This window comes from Nicotiana tomentosiformis, chromosome 2, assembly GCF_000390325.3.
Source record: "Nicotiana tomentosiformis chromosome 2, ASM39032v3, whole genome shotgun sequence".
In the NCBI taxonomy this organism is placed as follows: domain Eukaryota; kingdom Viridiplantae; phylum Streptophyta; class Magnoliopsida; order Solanales; family Solanaceae; genus Nicotiana; species Nicotiana tomentosiformis.
The window spans coordinates 125,194,057-125,215,718 of NC_090813.1; the positions used below are offsets into that span (position 1 = coordinate 125,194,057).

The 21,662-nt window shown below is 37.5% G+C and overlaps 1 protein-coding gene across 1 annotated transcript; it reads right to left on the minus strand.

The window, feature by feature from the left end:
* Positions 1–4,198: 4,198 nt before the first annotated feature.
* LOC104096157 (probable WRKY transcription factor 72) lies at positions 4,199–6,755 on the minus strand. The gene is made up of 3 exons (XM_009602484.4): positions 6,564–6,755; positions 5,274–5,837; positions 4,199–5,188 (listed from the first exon to the last, which is right to left on the minus strand). The coding sequence occupies exons 1-3, from the start codon at positions 6,660–6,662 to the stop codon at positions 4,406–4,408; spliced, it is 1,446 nt and encodes a 481-aa protein (XP_009600779.1). The 5' UTR covers positions 6,663–6,755; the 3' UTR covers positions 4,199–4,405.
* Positions 6,756–21,662: the final 14,907 nt, after the last annotated feature.

Sequence of the window (21,662 nt, forward strand, 5' to 3'; positions counted from 1 at the left end):
GACAAATCAAGTTGGAAATTACATGATAGACTCAAGTTTCAAATGAATATGCATAATATCTAACTTTGGACGAGAATATCTACACATATATAAGTAGTTATGTGATGGAAAACCTATCAAATGAAAGATCTTCGAGTCTAGTTTCTAACGCTTCAAAATGTTTGTCATTTGGATATTCTTACAAAATGTTATGACCAAATTACCAAAGGCTGGCAGAGGAGTGAACTGCGGATGCAAAGCATCCTGGGCTGCGTCCAAAAGAAAGGCTAGCAGTGAAGTGCTGCCATAGCATCCAGGTCCGTATCCGAGCTTCGAAGAGGAGCAAATTGGGGATGCGAAGCATCCGAGGCCGCGTCCGAAACCTAAAAATATGGGCCTATAAATACAAAGTCGGGGGAGGAGAGTATTTTGAGTATTAGGGGTTAGGGTTCTTGAGGTGAATGGGAGATTTTAAGCTCAAACCAAGTCCAATCAACCAAGGTAAGTTGTTAATGATGTTTTGGGTTGATTCTTACTGAATATACACAAGTTCTAACATCATTCTTGCATCCAAATGCTAGATTTCATCATCAAATCCTCAAGAACACTAAAATTACCAAAGTTGTGATTTTTCAAGATTGAGCTACTAGAGGTAATTTCAATGCTTCAATTATTATGAGTATTTAGAAGTATTTGAAGCATTTGTTACAAGTTTTAATAATTGAAATATTGGATTATAAAATTCTATTTCATGGCATGAATAGTACTTTTGAGAAAATCAGAGAGAAGATGAGTATTAATCTTGGCGATGAAACTGATGAATAAAATGAACCTATGGAGTTATTTGTTAGCAAAAGTTGGAAGTAATCAACTAAGTAATCACCCGAATTCCTATATTTTACAATTGTTGATTATGAAAGATGAAGAATAGTAACTTGGTGGCATTGGACAATTGATGTAGTATCATTAATGATTTCGAATGAGTATTAAAATATAAGAATGAAGTTGAATGGTCTAGCTTGTAAATCTATTTAATTTGGTGATTTGACTTGTTGGAGGCTTGTAGCCAACTTATGAGCCATATATGGATATTGATCAATTTTGTAGGTCATATTTTGATGTAATTAGGATATCTAAGTGTAGATATCGACTTGTTGGTGATGTTTGAGTACTTTAATCAACATTGGAATGATGGAAGAGGATTGAAAGTTTGTGAATGTTAATAAAGCGAAAGCGAGGTAAGTTGATTAAAACTTACTCTTCTTGAGGGACTTTCTCTAAAAGCATGTTTCAAGTTAATACTTAAGTTGTTTGCAAATGTGCTTTCATGCTTGTGGGACAAAGAGGTACGGATGTCTCCATGTACTAGAATATTATGTTGCATATGTAGTGTCATGTCGTTTTATAAAATTTTATTTTAAACCTTGTTGGCAGAATGACACTCAAGGTAAATGTTATAAGTTTTTATCAAAACTTACGTATTGACAACAATATACATATTTGAGTGTTAAAGATAAATTTTCATGGAAAGTATTTTTTTTTGGAAATTGACGAACAGAATAGCATTTGTGGTATCTTTTAAAGATTGATGTAAAATTGCTAAAGGCTTTAGCATGTAAAAGGTTGTTTATTTAATTTTTGTAAAATGATTTAGATTTTCTATAAATGCTATGAGTTGATAAAAATAGATCCTTTGAAGCTACTATGCTATGAATCTATTTCTGAAGTATCAAATATTTTGGGAGTTACTTGTATTCACCGAGATTTACTTCGGATATATTGTGTTCGTTGTCATGAAACTATACGTGTCCGTGTAGACGTAGATGGTCACTTTGTGTTATAGACTAAGGCAGAGTGCTCTCCCTCGAGAGAGTACTATTTTGTACTATTATTAGCATGGTTGAGTCGATTCGTACGGCACTACGATGAGAAGACCTGAGCAAGTAGGATATATGATATTTGTCGCTAGGTACATAACCTAGTTGACCTTCTTATGTCGGTGATGGTATAATACTCCCAGTGAAAGGTAAGGATGGTTTTCTTATGTTTAGGCCTAAGGAGCCGAAAGTAATTTCAATGACTTAAAACAAATGGAATGATTTTGTATGATTTTATCCAAAATCTTGGATTGATGTAAACATTTTAAAAGTTTATATTTTACTTGTCTTTAAAATGACAAAGATCATGAATTGATAAAACTTCTTATCGTTTTATATCAAATATTGATGCATTATTTTTTTTTTATAAAATTTGTCTCAAGAACTTAAGTTAGAGAGAGTCTATGACACTTATTGAGTACCGTTATGGTGTACTCAGCCCTTAGGCCTTCCTCCAGGGTCCCGCTTATTTTACATGTTTCAGGATGAGGTATGATACGTGGCATATAGTCAGGGTTAGGATGAATCTCTTTCCGAGGTGTTATGAAGCACCACTTTTATTTCATGGTAGCTATCATGTATATTCTTATTTTCTTTTGCTGGAATTATTCCAAATGTTGGTTCTGTTCTTTGGTATAGAGGCTCCATATATAGTTGTATTGGATTGTAAAAAATAGGATTGTGGACGTCATGCATAAAGGAATAATCATTTAATTTGGTTATATCATTTTTATGAAAAGTTTCATGTATGATTTTGGAAATGAAAAATATGTTGCGACTTGATTTGAAAATGTATAAGATTTTTAATTGGCTTCCGCAATTATACTTGGTCTTGACACATGGGTTGGTTCACTTGGATCGGGCAGTATGCCGGGTGCCGGTCACGCGAATTTCGGTCGTGACAACAGCATTTAGGTAATGAACTCGCGTACATACTCCCGAATTGTGCCCATATGTCGGAGCTCCCTTAGCTTCCGCCTAGCTTCATACACCATATTCACCGGGTAGAATTGCTTCTTCAACTCCTTCTTGAACTGCTCCCACGTCTCAATCTTGCATAGCCCCTTCTCTATGTCAGCACACTTTCAATGCCACCATAACGCAGCAATCTCTGTGAGGCACAATACAGTGGTGTTAATCTTAGCCTCACCATCCCTCTCTTTACCGTGCCTGAAGTAGTTCTCCAAGTGCTAAAGGAAGTTCTCCACTTCTTGTGCATCACGAACACCTTCGAACATCAGGGGTTTGGGAGCCTCGATCTTGGCCTCCCTCGTCACCACAACATTGTTGGCTACCTCGGTCATGCCAGCACTAACATGCTCCTCGAGTGATTCTATCTTGGCCTTCATAGCATCGATAGTACTCAAAGCCTCCATGAGTCTGCACTCTAAGGCAGTGATGGTTTGCCTTAGTTCCATCTCGGTATGTGTACGTCCCTCCAAGTCATTTTGGATACTCTCAATCTCTTCAAGAGTGTGCCCCTCAAGAACGCTAAGGGTGCCTTCCACCTTCCCCAAGCATTGGCCAAAGATCTCCACGACGTCCATCCCCGTGTTCATCTTCATCACCCACTCTTTACCGAGCAAGACGTCCTCGGGCAGGACCTCCACTTCATCCTCGCTCGCCTCAGTGGCGGATGGTTCTTAAGATGTAAGCCCTTCGTTTGACACAACCTCGAGTGGCACCTCCTGGCTCTTGTTGGTGGCATTCCTCTTTTTGTTACGGCCACTCTTGCCAGCAGCATCTTGGATGACGTTAGCTTGGGTGTTGCCAGCGTTAATTTCTCTGTCGTTCGTCATTCCCTTAGTTGTAACCTTAGATCTGATACCACGTTGTCACATCCTTAGTCTCTAACTAAGTACACGTGCGACACTTGACAATTTGCTCACGATCTTGCACAACTTGCTCATGTTCTTGCTATGCCAAGTCAGCCTTATTATACTCAAAATCGGCAAAAGAATGGTAGAAAGAACACAAGAGAATTGTTAAAGGAAGTTTTGTATTAGAGAGAATTTGAATTGTTTGCTTGATGAGTTATAAATGAATAACCCCCTTTATATACTAGTTTCACATGGGCTAGTGAGTAAATAATAATTATTACACAAGGCCCTTATTATTTACAAGCAAGTCTGTTCTCTAGAATATTCTACATAGTTAGAATCTTCTAAGGACTTTCTTAGCAATTCCATAGGGTTCTAAGGCCCACATGTACTAGTCTATTTCATATGTAAGCTTCCATATGACAAAAATATATGTCAAATGGCATCTACGTGGCATGGTGATATGGCGGGTCATGACAATAAGCTAATATGTTTTGCTAGGCTAATTAGCATGAAAGAAAGTGCATCAATATGACTTCAATTAAAACTGTCAAAGAGTTTACATTTGTGTATATATCAAAGCTATCAAATTAATGACAAAAAATGTCTAATTAAAATATCTCTTGTTGACTACACTTCAATGACAAGAGCGTCAAAACTTCATCATTTTGATTATCTGTGCGCTAAAACTTGAATTTGGAACCTGAATTTGCTCATCCAATCTCCAGTTCAAGTTTTGGTGGCACCAACCATTGATGAAATAGCAGCAGCTAGCACCGATTGAAAGCTAGGATCTGATGCGATTGCCTTTGTCAACGTTTCCGTTAGAGCCTGTTGAGAAGATTCCTCCTTCAAGTTATTACTAATACTGTTCTTACTCTTCCCAAGAACTGGTTGGTCAAATTGTTTTGGGGCAGGGGATGGCTTTCCAAGATTTGATGAACCAATGTTTGTGAGACTCTTGCTATATGGTAATGAAGTAGTAGGATCATAATCTACATACCCACTGCCCAAAATTTTGGATAGTGTGTCCGATTCAGGCGAGGAAAAGTTCAAACTGTTAGAAAGAAATCCCGTGTTGGATTGGAAATTGGAAGGGAAGTTGAAACTAGTAAATGATGAAGTAGTTGGGAATGTGGTGAAGTCTAATGTGATGGTGGGAAAAGGATTTGAATTTGAAGGAGAATTTGATAAATAAAGAGGTGTTGATTTCGAATTATTAGGCAAATTTCTGAAATCTTTATTAGCTGATTGAGAACTTGATGATCCAGAAAGAAGCATTGAAGCAGCAGCTGAAGTAGTGGAGGCCATAGCAGTTGCCTCAATTGGAAGTGAATGATTATGTGTTCCTTCATAAGTTGTGATTAATACAGACATATCTTCAACACATCGTTGGACTTGTTTTCTCACAGGACATAATGGAGCGACTGAACACCGATAATATGAACGTGGACACGGATTACCTCTAGATATCTTTTGTCCATATTTCCTCCATTGGCAACCATCATTAATCTGTATTACACAGGGAAAGGAAAAGAACAGTGAGAAATGAACTCGCACATTAATAGCGATATCATAATTGAATTTTTGAACTTACTGTTGGGTAGTCGCATTTTGTCCGAACTGAGACTCTAGCTCTCTTGACATTGGGCTGGGAAACGTCATCATCACCAGCTCTCTTAACACTTGGGCTGGGCTGTGAAACTTCATTGTCACCTCTTCTCATTGTCTTGACAATTTCACTAGTTGGCCCTGATTCTCTGGCGTCTACTGTTTTTGTTTCTAAAACCTTATCTGGGCTTGGATCAGTATTGGGCTTGATAGGATCAGATTTAGATACTTCAATGTTGTAGTCCAGCCCAAGTTTAAGCCCATCACTGGAGTGACAAGAATGTCTTTTCTTATCATCTTTTTTGAACTGATCAATACGACTAGGACTTCGCCCAAGTCGAAGAGAGACTAGTTCAGATTCTTCTGCAATAATGTTTTCAGTTGTACAAGTCGGGCTGGCACTTTGATTGAACTCTGGTTGAGAAATATTAGAGACGCGAGATTGAAGGGAATTGTAATCCTTCTCTACTTGTTCAAGTAACATTCTTAATCTTGCATTCTCTAGTCTGAGCTCATTGACTTCTGCTATGGCCGACTTAAATTCATCATCCTACATTCACAATAGTACAATTCAGTCAAACATCATTTTCCCATTGATGAGCAAGAGATGGATAATTCGGCAGCTATATATAGACTTCTTATAAGTTTGTTTTTTCAGTTCGACCAAAACATTTCATAGAAAATAACTATGCCAGATCTCATGATACACATATGCCACTAAATGAAAGGCAATTTTCACTGTCCATTGATTAAGAAGAGTATTCAATTTCTTGACCAGTTGGGAAAACACCCTTTAGGGATGTCATCTAAAGTTTTTACTTTAGAACCTCAACGACACTAGATTCAAACTCATACAACTTGAGTTGTGATAATAGACGGACACTATTTATGCAAAATTCTGCATACACCACCGTTTTAATAATAAACTCCATCATTGCTACATCGTCTAATTGTATATTTAATTCACTCTTAATTTTCTATTCATGAAAAGTTTGATATAAACTGAAATATATATTTTTTTAAATCATAAACAACGGTGGGACGCAAACAGATCTCCCCCGATGTAATTCAGGGTACAGAGGTTTAGACTTTTAACTGCATGAAACTGAGGTAAAATCATTACCATGAACCTGGAAACCAATGGATTTTCTGCCAAAATTTAAAAAGAGGTCGAATTCCAAACGAAACTAAAATTTGGACTTCAAATATAAATGCACGTAGTTGACACATAGAATGAAGAAGAAGAAAGCTTAATTAACAGAGATTTTAATTTTACCTTTAAAGATTTCCTGACTGCTTCTTCTTCATGATTATTGCCTTCATTTCTAGCTACAACTGCTTCTTCTGTGATGGAATTATCCATTTTTTTCTCCATAGCTTGAAATTAAAGCCTTTTTTGGTTGGTCTCTTTGAACAGTTTTTGAAGGTTTCTTATAGTTGTACTTATTCCTTAAAAGAGCCCTTTGTCTTCAAACTACTATTATTAAATATTTAAATTCACTTGAATCTAAGTCTCCTCCTTTCGCCATTCGTACACACAAACGTTCAAAAACAATTAAAAAATTGAGGGCGACCGCCAATCATCTTCTATTTTATATTCATTATTCTATACACACTGTTGATGACCTGACGATTAGAAAGAAAAAAGAATTAATAAAGAACAGTTGAAGTTCAAATTCAACGTTTAAGTGACAGACGAGCTTTGAAGACTTTCTGAGAGAAAACGTATTTTTTTGGCTGTCTCCAATCTTGATATGATTATTATGTTATATATTTTGAAATTTTCTCCTTATTAGTTTAGTAGTAAGTACTCCTTTTGAAGCTTCGTACGAAATGAAAGGTCACATGGCAAAAGGGTCAACTCATATCATACAACTTAATTTGCCATATGGCTGGTGACCAGATAGATCCCTAGGGTTACTCTAAAAAAGAGGTAAACCCCTCATCTGTATATTTTGCGTGAGAAACGGATTCGAGATTTAAATTTGAAGGATTCGAGTTTTATGTTTCTAACTTTAAACTATTACACGTTTAAAATTATGATTATGGGTTGAGAAGTTGATATTAACCGAGATTTTTATGATTTTTGTTATATATATATATGACTCAAGATTTTTTTGGTTGGGACGTTGGCTCATGAAAATTGGGTTGATCCAAACATTCTCTAATAATAAGGTAAGCTTCCATGTTGATTTGAACCCATGAATTTTACTCTCTGTTCGTTACTATTTTTTTTAATCCGAGATCCGAAATTCATTTGTTCATCTAATTAATTTAAATTTTTATGAGGTAAACCTGATTAAGCTCTCTACCAAAAAGAATATTTATTTTCAAAACTCGAGATTTCTGATTATCTCGCCACACCTATGAATTATCCCTAGTCTATATTCAATTATTAGTCAAGCCACTTTTCAGACACGGAGAAGTAAATCTCTTGATCTTCATAAATTGACTACCCAACCTTCTAATTTTTAAACATATTGCCCTCTCTTAAATCCCAAACAATAATTTTGAACTGCAAAAACTGGAAATACGAGTTAAAAAAAGACATTCAGATAAAAAACTTGTAATTTATTCTGTAGTTAATGACCGATCATCTTTTTCTTTTTACCCTCTCTTGAGGAGAAAGAAATCTTTCAAGAGCGTGAATCTAGAAGATGCAAGAAATTATTTTTTCTGTATAAATATTTATTGTTACATTTTGCATAAAAGGAAAACTCACTATTAGTGTTTTAAAAGGCGAGGCGTTTTACATATGCATCAGCGAGACGTAAGCCCCGAGGCACGGGACGTAAGCCCCATATGTATTTAATTTTTAATATTTTATAAAATAATATAATTACACTAAAATATTTATAAACATATAAAATTGTATAAAATTGAATAAAATTATATATATATATATATATATATATATATATATATCTGTGTGTGCGCGCGTGTTGTATCCCTACAAAAAACTAGTCAAAACAATCTATTATACGCACTTATAGAAGCACAAGTAACTTGAGTTGAAAAGAATAAAGTTTTCTACAATATGGAGGAACAAAAAGGATGACTAACCTGCAATTTGAACTTTGAACTTGTTGTTGTGAAGGAGAATCGAGTTCTATTTGTATTTGTAAAAATAATTGAATACTCGTTGCTTTTGGGAGATATTAGCAGACTAGCGGACAAGATAATGAATTGGGAAAGACCATGAATTAGGGCTTCAATCAATAAAAAAGGTCTTGACTTTTAAATCGAATACATTTCAGTTCCTTTTTAAAACTTTTGAGTAATTACTTGAGAATTTGGGTATTATATGAAGGACTTATTCAACAAAATTTTTTTTAATTTGAAAAAGTCTCTGGGGGCTTACGCCTCACTAAAAACATGCGCCTCAAACGCTCGGGCGTATGCCCCGAACACCCGAGCGTACGCTCTGAATTGCTGGGCGTTCGCCTCTTGAGACTTGTAACGACCCGACTTGTCATTTTAAGAATTAACGTCCCGTTCAGTGACTTAAGGTCTCGAACAACTTCGTAATAAGTATTATGACCCGCGGGTGTGGTCGAGTTTGATTTTCGGAAGATTCAAAATTTAATTAAAAGAACAATTTTTATTTAAGAAGCTTAAAAGAAAAGAGTTGATCGGGGAGTTGACTTTTTAATATTGGGGCCGGAATACAATTCTGAAAATTAGAATACCTGCATTATGTCATTTATGACTTGTGTGCAAAAATTGAAGTCATTCCGGATCGATTTGATACGTTTCGTCGCAAAACATAGAAGTTGGGAGATTCGAAAACTCATAATTCGATTCGAGGCGCGATTCATAATTTTGACATTGTTTGACGAGATTTGAAGCTTCCGCTAAATTTGTATTGTATTTTGGGACGTGTTGGTATATTTGATTGAGGTCCTGAGGGGCTTAGGGTGTATTTTTGGGGCATTAGTTGAGAGATTTATAAAGTTAAGAAATTTGGGAGTTTGACCATGGTCAATATCGGGTCAAAATGACCTCTTTTCAGTATTTTGAGTACGCGAGCAGGTCCATAGTGTGTTTTATGATTGAAATTCATATATGGTTTGTGTCCGCGAGGTTCCAGATAAGTTTCGGGAGTGCTGAGGCAAAAAGGGAAGTGCGGACCTCAGGGGAGTTGTGCGGACTGCACACTTTTGATGCGGCCGCACTCATGTCCGCAGAGGAATGTGCGGACCGCACAATTTGGTGTGCGGCCGCACTTAGGAACTCTCAGATTTGATGGTCCGATTTCAGAAGCTTATATCTTTTGATCCACAAGGAATTTTGAGATGATTCAAAAACAAAAGTCGTAGCCATTCGCTTTTAGTTTTCAGAAAGATAAAGAAATCGTTATTTGGACATCTGTAGAGAAAGTTATGGCCATTTTACTGAAACCTGGTTGTGGAGAAGTTGCGAAGTGCGTACCGCACAATTTTTGTGCAACCGCAGAACCTGGAATGTGCGGACCGCACAAAAATGGTGCGGTCAGCAAAATGAGGGATCAGATTGTGTATTATAAAATCAAGGGTTTGGGTATTATTTCACATTTGGAGTTTGGGAGCTCGGTTTGTGACGATTTTTCGTGGGATTTTCAAGAAATTCATCGGGGTAAGTGATTCTAATCCAGATTTGGTTAACATACATGAATATATTATTACTTTCATCATTTAATCAGTATTTTGAGATAGAAATTTGAGAGAAATTGTAGAAATTTCATAAAAACAATTTTTTGGGATTTGAATACCAATTCGGAGTCGGATTTGGATAAAATTGGTATGGTTGAACTCGTATCGGAATGGGTGTTCTGATTTCATAAAAATTATGTTGGGTTCCGAGAGGTGGGCCCCGCGGTGACTTTGTTAACTTTTTGAAATAAATTTTTAAGTCGATATTTTATTATCCGAAATTATTTCCGATGAATTTTAATGAAGTTATACAACTGATTTGAATAGATTTGAGCGGTCCGGCGGTCAATTCAAGCAAGAATACAATTTTGAAATATCGGTATAACTTCAAAAAGGTAAGTGTCTTGCTTAACATCGAGTGAAGGAAATACCCCATAGGCATTGAGTATTATGTGCAAATTGTGTAATTGAAAACCATGTACGCGAGGTGACGACTACGTACTTGGTTGATATGTGCAAATTTCATTGATTAAAATCCTTAGACGCCCTTAGGTATTAAATTGGAAATTATTGACACTTATTAAATCATCTATTTGTCATGCCTAGATCCTTATTTATTGAAATTATTTTATACGATGATTTGGTGTGATTGCCACCTTGATTTTATGTGAAATATTATTTTGTTGAGCTGTTCACTTTCGGATATATTTTTGTTAAGATTTTGTGCATATTATGGTCGAGCCTTGGGCTCCTTATTGTGGAAAATTATGTATTGTTGATTTCTGTGACAAGTTGAAATATTTGGGCACTTGATGTGCAATTTATGATATGTTGTAAGATTTGAGCACTTGATGTGCAATTTGTGAAATGTTGTAATATTTGGGCACTTGAGTTGCAAGTTGTATTATGCTTTGATATTTGGGCACTTGAGGTGCGATTTGTGAAATATTGTGATATTGATACGCATGCGGTGAGATAAGGGTGGCTTGAAACGTGTGGCTAGTAGGGGAAACTACTAGAAGTCATGCGATGTGATAAGGGTGGCTAAAACGCGGGATACTATTTTGAGAAAAATAATTTCTTTAAAATTAAATGTGAAGGCTCCCGCGGTGATATAAGAAAATAAAATATTGTGAATTTATTTATGATTTGGGACTACGAGATGGTACCTCGGGAGTGGTCTGATAATATTTCTTTATTTATGTTCTTGTCTTGGGTGATTTTATTTTATTTAATATGTAAATTCTTGTCTTCTTCCGTGATGTATTAGTTGACTTTATTATTATGTATTTTGTACTCCTAGTTATATTGTGTTAGCTTTGGCTTTTTAGCACGTGACTCTGAAGAAGTATATTTTTGATTTTTCTTACTGATTTTCGATGATTGAGTTGATTTAATTAAAAGAAATTATTATATTTTAAATTAAATAGTTTTACATCCAAATTAGTAGTTAACTGATGCTTTAATTTAAGTACAAATATTATTTTCTTCACCCAAATGATTTCTAAAATAAATTCATTTATTTGTTGATTTTCTTACTTGATTTAAAAATTGTAAACTTACTTTATTGAAAATAAATTGATCCTGCGGATCTTATATGATTTTATTATTGACACATGAGTTGTCCGTGTGGTTGTGATAGAAATATGGGCACGAGGTGCCGTGAAAAATATAAAAGTGGGCTGAGACCCGTAATTTTTATGATTGTGAAATGAGGTATCACATAGTAACTTTTACTTGAAAAATATATTTATTTGAAAGAAGTATATTCAAAATATATTTATTTAAAAAAAGTATATTCGAAAAGATACTTGTCTTAAATAATAATATGTGAAGGAATTATATTTGAAAGACTTGATTAATTGATTTTACTTATGTTTCTTATTCGTTTGAGCAATAATTATGATGTTCTTGTTGCCTTGATGTTATATCACTGGTTGATTTTCTTGTTATCATTGTTAGTTATTTTCCAGTAATTTTGTATACTACTATATTGCACAGGTTAGTTGATTAGTCAGTGTCTTAATTGTACCTCGTTACTACTCTACTGAGGTTAGTCTTGATATTTATTGGGTACCGACTGTGGTGTACTCATACTAAACTTCTACACATTTTTGTACATAGACATGTATTAGAGATATCGGACTTACCGTAAGGATTCAAGGTAGAGCTGCTTGGTCGTCGCAGTCCCTTGGAGTCTTTTTATTTCATTGTACTGTTAATTTTTAATCAAACAGTATTGTATATTCGGTCCTTGTGATCATCCCATGTATTCAGTTAGAGTTCGTGACTCAATACTACCAGTCTTGGGAGGTTGTATATTCATATTTATTCCGTTGTTAGTTTTATTTACTTATTTAATAAAAAAATGGCTTCAAAATGTAATAGAAATCGGCTCACCTAGTCTTAGAGACTAGGTGTCATCACGACGTCTGTGGTGAGATTTTGGGTCGTGAGAAGATTTTCGCCCCATACCATCGCCTCAGGGCATTTTTGGTGTGCCTCGCCCGAAAAACGCCTTTTAAAACACTTCTCACGCCTAGTATGTTTGATGCAATGAGATAGTGAATTCCACATTACATTAGTTCCAAAAAGTCTAAAACTTTTTTCTATTCTTGATTGTCAAATTTATAGATTCCCTCAATTCTTAAAAGTTTTTTCTTAATGTATTACTCCATCCGTTTCAATTTATGTGAACCCATTCGACTGGGCATGAAATTTAAGAAAAGAGAGAAGATTTTTGAACTTGTAGTGTAAAATGAGACACATATATTTTGTGTGGCTACAAATCATTGCATAAAGGTAAATTGTTTCTAAATAGGAAAATAGATCATTTTTTTTTTTTACACAAACTAAAAAAGAAATATGTTCACATAAATTGAAACCGAGGGAGCAATCCGTTAAACTATTTCGACAGATGGATCTACTCATGTTGTATTTTACTAAGCAAATCGGGCAACTTTACTTTCATTAACAGAAAAATGACTGACAAATGGAAATAGAGTAATAGCAACACAACCCTAAAAATAAGACTCGTTGACCTATTAAGATCTGACGGTACAAAATATTACCAAGTGTCCCACAGGAACATTTATAAAATAGTCACAACTAACTAACTCAAACAAAGAGAGGTCTTTGAAATATTATAAGGAGACCATGATGTTCATTTTTAGTTTCTTTCCCCCCACCCAAATGCCCCACCCCCCAAAAAAAAAAAAAAATTGGTCATCAATGAGCTACTATCAACTATACTTTTAAATTGAACATGGCATGACACCAATATCTTAAGAGATTTCTTTTTTTAATCCACCTCAATTACTGTGATAATGTGATTCTTCTCTTACCCCCAGTTCTCTTGAAATTCCTAATTAATTAACCTACTGTTGAAATTTGAAACAACGGACATCTCATCATAATCTCTCTTGGAGACCGGTACTGCTAGTTTTAATATTTTATGTTAAATTTGATATACAGTAATTATAAAGATTCTTTACACTATCAATATAATCTTAACATGTTATAATATAACAAATTTTATTTTTAGGTGATTGAATAGTATAAATTTTTTTTTTACACGGTCAATGTAAATTGTAGGGTTTTAAAGTATATTACAAGATTAGTACCCTCTTGGTCACTTAAAGGGCCTCTAGAGGTACTTTTAATAATCTTTGCTGTTGCGACTTTATCTCGATTATGTGCTAACTAATGATATTTTGCCAACTCAAGTTAAATATTGCTAAAATTTCTTTATTTATGAATATGATGAAACCGATCGTGACTTCAAACCCAGATTTATACCGTAATAATTGTTAAACAAATGCAAATTGAGATATTATTCAACAAAATCGTCAGAACTCAGCTGACATATTTAAAAGGTCTGAAAATTTGGTTTAAATGGCTTCTTAAATAGAAAAATTATAGCTAGGATGGAGACTATGGAGTCTAATTCTTGACATGAGACTACATAAAAATATTAGATGCTATCAGTCTGGCAAGATCATAAACGTTAACTTACTTTTCAAAAACTTTCTCTAATTTTAAACAATTTATTGCCTTGGATTAGGAAATTTTTTTTCTCAAAGAATATTTTTATACCACGAAGAGCCCAATAATTTATATACATCCTTTAAGAGTTCAAATGAAAATGTTATCCACTACTTTTGTCAGGACTCAATGTCATTTTTCCTAGCTATTAAATCTATATATTCCATTTGAACTCCAACCCCGAACAAAAAGTTAGTCATATCAAAAATAACTTTTTACAATAATTAACTACCTTATATCATAATTAGTAGGAAGGAGATGGCCCTAAAAGTGTTCCTATACAAAAGCTCTTTCCAATTATATTTTTGATGGACATTACTTATTGAAAATGCCATGCATCGATCTAATCAAACAAAACCTTAGACCTTTTCACTCAAACCTTAACTTTAAATTAGTTTTAAGCATAAGTTGTGATGCATGAGGTGACTAAATTATATTTACACCAAATAATTGGCAAACCACTCCAAAATTTAAATGCTACCAATACGTGATAGCTGGCAAATAAACAATTGTAGAGTGATAAAAGGTGGTGATTTGTTCTCACTTAATTAAAGATCTCTTCACGTAAATCCAAGTCTTGTTGGTGCTACCAATTGAGGACGACGATAGTATTTTTAATAACATAATGGTCAATGTGTGGCAACTAGAGTAGAAAGAGTGTCGCAATTCAGGAAAGTTCTTTATCTCTTATTATATAATCAAACTCCCCGGATTAACTTAACGACATGATAATTTTTATAATACCGAAATATTAAAAGAGTTGCCGTAGTAGACACTTAATTTTGTACTTCCATCTCAAATATTTTTTAAAAATTTCTAGTTGACACATTTAAGTTAAATACTTGTATTTTCAAAATTTAAGAATTTAATAAATCTATATCCAAGTGTTATTTAATTTTACTTCTCTTTACCTTTATAAAAAGAAAAAAATAGTTATAATTTTCGAAATACAAAAAAAAAAATAGTTTATCATTTAATACTTCTTATTACCTTGACATATTGAATTTGTTTTCCTCCGATGACCTATTTGAATTCCTGTTCTCCCTTTTTATTATTTTTCTCGTTGATAATCTATCCTTTGGTCTTTTTTAGTCTTTTTTTTTTCTATCGTTTTTCATTTTTATAATTTTTTTCATGTAATCTACCTCTTTTCCTTATACTATTTATTTTAATTCATTCCAACATTATTTTCCATTCCCACCTTTCCTCAGCTTCTATTCATTTTTTCACCTTGGTTACCTTTTATTACTTCTTCCCTTTTTCTCATACTTATACCATTCAATTTCTCCAATAAAGTAAAAAATTGATATCCTTTTGTTTGACCAAAAAATATAATTTTTGGTTCAAATAATTAAATCTATATGATAATGGGTTAAACCTAGTTAATAATAATATTTCTATATATGAGTTCCGAAAATGTGACTAATATCAAACAGATCTGGTGGTAGATTGATATGAGAGTGCAATAACTATTCCAAAAAGTATGAGCAATAATGTAACACTTAATAGAAATAAAAAAATAAAAAATGGCATTTAAGTAAATAGGAGAAGTGATTCACCCAATAAAGGATGAACTAGATGGTTGTTCCTCCTAACAATGATGAGTGACAGACAAATCCTAGAATGTTCGAATTATTCTCGGATCTGATGAAAAAGTATGGAATAATATGAACGAGAATTTTGATGAAAAGGTAGTGTTTGTACCTAGTAAAAGAGAGAGAGAATCTTTTGTTAAAAGTCTATTCTTATCAAATGAATGTCACATGGCCCATATTATTGTCTCCTTTTCTATTTATATGAGACATTTTCATAATAAACCCTAATAGTACAAGTGTAGAGAATATTAGAATATTCTCTTTAACATCCTATTTTGAAAACTAGCCGTTACAGTATCATCAACGGTGCTCAACCTCGACTATTTTTGACATCTTGACCGCGAATCTCGTTGCTTCCTCGTCGACCTCGACTGACAACGACCCGAGGACTCTTTCTTTAGTGTTATCTTATCTTAAATATTCTAGGGTAGATTTTAACCCATACAGTTCGTCCATCCGCTTATTGAGGCCGGCCTCAAGCGGGCTTGATGAGCTGATTCTGTTTATTGCGATCAAAACGATTGGACGAGCTGACCGGGTCATGATGATTGGGGCGAGATGGCAGTATGGCCCTTTGTGAACCGCAAACTTTGGAGTTGTGCGGTCCACGAATCAAGGTGATATCATGACGTCATGCATCATTATGACGCATTTTCCCGATGCGTTGCTTCGTTTCGCATGAGTCTTTTGATTAAATCTGTCACTTCGGTTACGATGCGAGGTAATGATGAATCAATTTCTCGGTTTCGATGCTTGAACTTATTTAAATGGGGGTGTGTGGGTTTAATTTCAACCTTTACAAAATCCTTGCACCAAACTCTGTATATTCTATTTCCTCCTCCATTATTGTGCATCTTTTCTTTCTGTTCCGATGAGCCCTATCATTTTTAATTCTCCGTTGTTTGATACATTCCTTTCTTTTATTGAAAATATGTCTAACTTACCTTCTGGGCCCAGCGAGGGAAGTGACCCGGCCCCTCTGGCGATTCTTCTTCCTCCTCATGCGGAGAACGTTCCCACTGCCGTAGAGGATGGAAGCTTCCCGATTGTGGAAGAGATAGTTCCTCGCAATCCCAATGTCAGGTCTGATTTCTTGAAACTGCCTGAAGTCGAACCTGAAACCTTTAAATCAGCGATGAAGGAGTCTAATTTGTCAGAGCTTAAGGCGAAGTACGACTTTCCTGACCATATTGAATTGATCCCTACTAGGTGGGATGCGATGCAGCACCACCGTCCTGGGTATTGCGTATTCTACGCCTACCCTTTTTATATTAGCTACACTTTTTCTCTCCTCCCGCTGGTGTAGGAATTCTTTCGCTTCTACGGCGTTTGCCCGGCTCAACTCGCACCATATGTTTACAAGCTCATAAGGATGCTCACCAAGTTCGCTGAGTTAACCGGGGTCGAGATCACACTTTGACATCTGATGCACTTGTTCCCCCCCAGCTTTTATAGAGGGCGATGCTGAATCTCCGCCACCGAGGAGGCAAATGCCTGGCGGTGAAGATGGATGATAAGGTTTACCGCCAGTTCTGGCTCAACCTTTTCTTCGTTAGAACTGAGGACGTGGTAGCCAACCTCATTGGCTTCCTTGAAGCTTGGAATTGCACTCGTAAGTACCTCACTCCCTTGCACGTAGGTACTTTTTTTATTTTTCGTAGTTGTGGATTCTGACCCCTCATCCTTTTCTTATGCATCCAAGTCCTCGCCTCCTCCTTTGGTCAATGATATTTCTGGTTGGGTAGGTCAACTCCTCCCTCACATTGCGGGAATTTGTGAGTGGCCGAGCTTCTTCAAGAGGTTTCGTCTGGCTCCCCCATCAACTGGTAAGTTACTCTTGTCTTTGTCTTGTTGGTTATTTCTCTTTTGTGGTTATTTTGGCTAATTCTCTTATCCTTTTGTGCTTCCCTTAATTTTAGCTAGGGGGTCCTTGAGGAGGTCGAGAGCTCCCGTACCTGCGTTACGTAAGAGAAAAGCTGCCGCCTCTTCAGCTCTTGCCCCTTCTACGACCGCGGCTGATTCTGGTCACTCCTCGGTCCTGCCTGCTGCCGCATCTGCACCAAATCCTTCTTTATATGTGGATACTTTTGTAGCAGAAGCATCAGCTTCTCCCTTGTATCGTCTCATTGACGAGGAAGAGGAGTCGTTGCCATGTGATGGGGACCTGATGCCTCGCAAGAGGAGATCGGTGGACTTGGGTAACGGGGTTACCCGGGCCATCGACTCGGTGATAGATGACTTCACGCTTCGTGAGATGACGACTATTGTTATCGAAGATGATGTCGGGACAACATCTGAGTTTCCGAGGTCGGCGGAGGCCGACGAGGGCGGATCTCTCCCTTCTATCATGACGGAAGTCGAAGGTCCGACCACTAGGGCTTCTGACATTTTGCGGCAAGAGAGGCCATCGACTTCGCAGCCGGCTGATGATACTTCTTCGTCAGCCGATGAGAGAGGCAAAGGCGTTTTTGAAGACGGCTACGAGACGGGTTCATACATTGATATTGCAATACCGAGGATGATGGAGGAAGGGTTTACCTAGCTCAAGGTAAGGCTAGAGGGATCTATGCGGACCATTGCAATCCCCATGGATCGTGATCTATTGAGGAATACGGAGAACGTAGTTCCTGCTCTCGGCTCTTTTTACTCTAACGTAGAGGGCGAAACCCTCAAAGAGTTGGACGATGTTACCTTGTCGAGGAGCATAGGCGTCCTTGCTCTCAGGGTGCGTATTTTAGAGCTTATTTTTTCTATCTGTTATGTTGTTTTTTCTTGTTTAGGACTTTGCCTTTGTTAACGGGCGCGTTTTCATTTTTGCTTTCCTTTCTTTTCATTCTTTTTATGACCGCAGACCATGATCTTGGAGCTGCACAGGCAATTGGAAAAGTGCTGCCTACAGATGGAGGTCCTTTATGGCGAAGTCGCCAAGAAACACAGCGAGCTTGAGAAGGCGGAGTCTTCCCGTTTGGAGGCTCAGAGAAAATCGGAGATGTTAGAGTTAGCAAATAGGACTCTCCGGGCCGAGTGGGAGATTGACCAATCTAAGGCTAAGGCAAAAGAAGATAGATTGGAGAAGAGGATCGGAGTGCTGGAAAAAGACAACTCCCTCCTCTAGGACCGGGTGGCCGCCTTAGAGGCTGAAATGGCTCAACTGCTCGCGCAGCCGTCTTCCTCTCGCACTTCAAATTTCCCAAATGTTCTGCGGGACCTGTATGAGGAATGAGTTCATGCTGAAGCTCAGTTGGAAGTGTTTCGAGATTTGTATAAAGTGGAGTCTGTTTCTGCGGTCGCCCTTGATGATGTTCATGTTAAGGCTCGCGAGGCTCGGGTCGCTTGTGGATATGATCCCGCCACGCCTGACGCTAGTGATGATGAGGGGGACGGGGGCATGTACCAGCTTGAAGAGAATACCTGGTATGATGTTGTATACCCTGAGGGCGATGGTGATGATGAAGAGGAAGGTCGAGACGGCCCAGGTGGTCAGGGCGATGGTGCTGAAGGTCCCGATGGCGGCGACCAATAGTTTTTCTCCTTCTTTCTTTATTTTGTTGTAGGCTTGTATTTTTTTGTAGGCGTCTTCACGAGCCTGCCTTTGTAAAAACTGTTTAAGTATAAAATGGAACATAACCTAACTTAATTATGGCCGAGGGCCAGTAGGTGTTAGTTCGAGCGAGGTCGAACATAATCTAACTTTGAGAGAAATGCGCTGGTAAGTGTAAAGTTTATTGCCTTGACATTGTTGCATTTGTTACGTACTTGGAGAAATGTACAAACTTTGGATGTTGGCTGGCGTTCCAATCCCAGTCCCGGTCTACCTAGTCCCTTCATTGGTAGATTTGGAGAGTAGTGAGAGGTCGAGCAATGAAATAGAAATCAGGGCCTTGCCTTCGCGTACTTCGACTTGGAGTGTTCCCTTCGTTGCCTCGTTAAAAACCTTCTTAAGAAAACCTAATTGGGACAAAACTCAAGTGAGGGAAAAAAAGAGTACGGCTTGGGGGGCACTCTTTCCTTTAGAAGTTGAAGTACTTGAGGTGGCTGATATTTCAGTTGTTTTATAGTAGCTTTCCTTCCATTGTTTCTAGCTTAAATGATCCTTTATTTACTTTTGTTGTGATTTTGTACGGACCGTCCCAATTTGTTCCCTACTTACCTTTCCTGGGATCTTTGCTCGCTTGGGTTTTAGCTTTGAGTACATAGTCTCTAATTTTGAGCGGCCTGACCTTTACTTTCTTGTTATAATTATGTTCTACATATCTCTTAGTTCGTCAACTTCGTCGAGTTTCTGTCTTCGGCCATCATCGTTGCTTGTGCCGCTCTCATGGGAATACCTTAGAATGAGCTCTCCGATTTTAACTGGTATTACCACCTCGGTCCCGTAGACTAAAGAGTAGGGCGTCTCTATTGTGCTCATTTTCGGAGTTGTCCGGTATGCCCACAATACTTCTGGTAGGACTTCTGGCCACAATCCCTTTGCGTGCTCGAGCTTCTTCTTCATGATGTTTTGTATTGATTTGTTGGAGGATTCTACTTGCCTGTTGCATGCGGGGTGGTACGGGGTTGAGAGTATTCTTTTGATATGCCATTTCTCGAAGAATTCAGCAGTTTTCTTTCACGTGAATTGGGGTCCGTTGTCGCAGATGATTTCTTTGGGGATGCCGAAATGGCATATGATATTTTTCCATATGAAGGTTATTATTTCCTGTTCCCGTATTTGGGAGAATGCTTTTTCTTTCACCTACTTAGAAAAATAGTCAGTTAAAACTAAAAGGAATCGTACGTTACCTCGTCCTACCGGGAGGGAGCCTACGATGTCCATTCCTCATTTGATGAATGACCAAGGTGAGGTGACAGAGTGGAGGTGTTTGAATGCTTGGGGAATCACAGGGGCGTACTTCTGGCATTGCTCGCATCATTTTACGAAGTCTGCAACCTCCTTTTTCATGGCGGGCAAATAATATCCTGCACGTATGAGGCATCTGACCAGCGCTCGTTTGCCAGAATGAGCCCTGCAATGACCTTCGTGGATCTCCTCAAAGACGCGTCGAGTCTGATTTGGGACAAGGCACTTTGTTAAAGGGCCATCGTAGGTTCTCTTGTACAGGTCATTGTGCAGGATACTGTATCTGGCCGCTTGCATTCTCAGTTTCCTGGCCTTTTTCTTATCGCCTGAGTGTACCGTCCTGCAAATATGTGATAATACGATTGCGCCAATCCTAAGTTAGGTTAATGGTTCCTACCTCGACTTGGTCTAGCGAGGAGTTGGGGAGATGGACCACATTTTTGTCTCATGTTGTGATGCTTTTGGTAGCTGCGGCTAGTTTGCAGAGGTCATCTGCCTCGACGTTCTGTGCTCACGGAATCTGGTCGAGTTGACATTCGTCAAACTTGGGCAACAGCTTACAGATTTTGGCCTGGTATTTTTGTAATCTTTGTTCCTTGATTTAGAAAGTCCCTCTGACTTGGTTGACTACGAGCTGGGAATCACAACGTAATTTTAACCGTTTTGCCCAATACTTGAGTGCTAGTCTCAAACCTGCAATAACGGCCTCATACTTGGCCTCGTTGTTAGTCATGTCCGGGTACCTTATGGACTGAAGAATTACTTTGCATGTTGGGACTTCAAGTAAGAGTCCCAGTCCGGACCCTGACGCGTTGGACGCGCCATCGGTGTATAGGACCCAGGGGTCTTGTGTTTGGAAGGAGGTTCAGAGGGCTTCCCTTTCGACTTCAGGCATTATTTTTGCGCTAAAGTCGGCGACGAAGTCAGTGAGCACTTATGACTTTATCGTCGTTCTTGGCTGGTATATGATATCATACTCGCTTATATCAGTGGACCATTTGTCCAGCCTCCCCGACAGCTCAGGTTTATGAAAAATGCTTCTCAGGGGGAAAGTCGTAACGACCGAGATGGGGTGGCACTAGAAATATGGTCTTAGCTTATGTGAAGCTACGACTAAGGCCAAAGCCAGTTTCTCGAGGTGCGGGTACCTCGTCTCGGCATCGACTAATATTTTGCTAATGTAATAGATAGGAGATTGCGTACCTTTATTTTCTCGAATTAGGACAGCACTCACCGCTATATCGGATACAGCTAGATAAACGAGG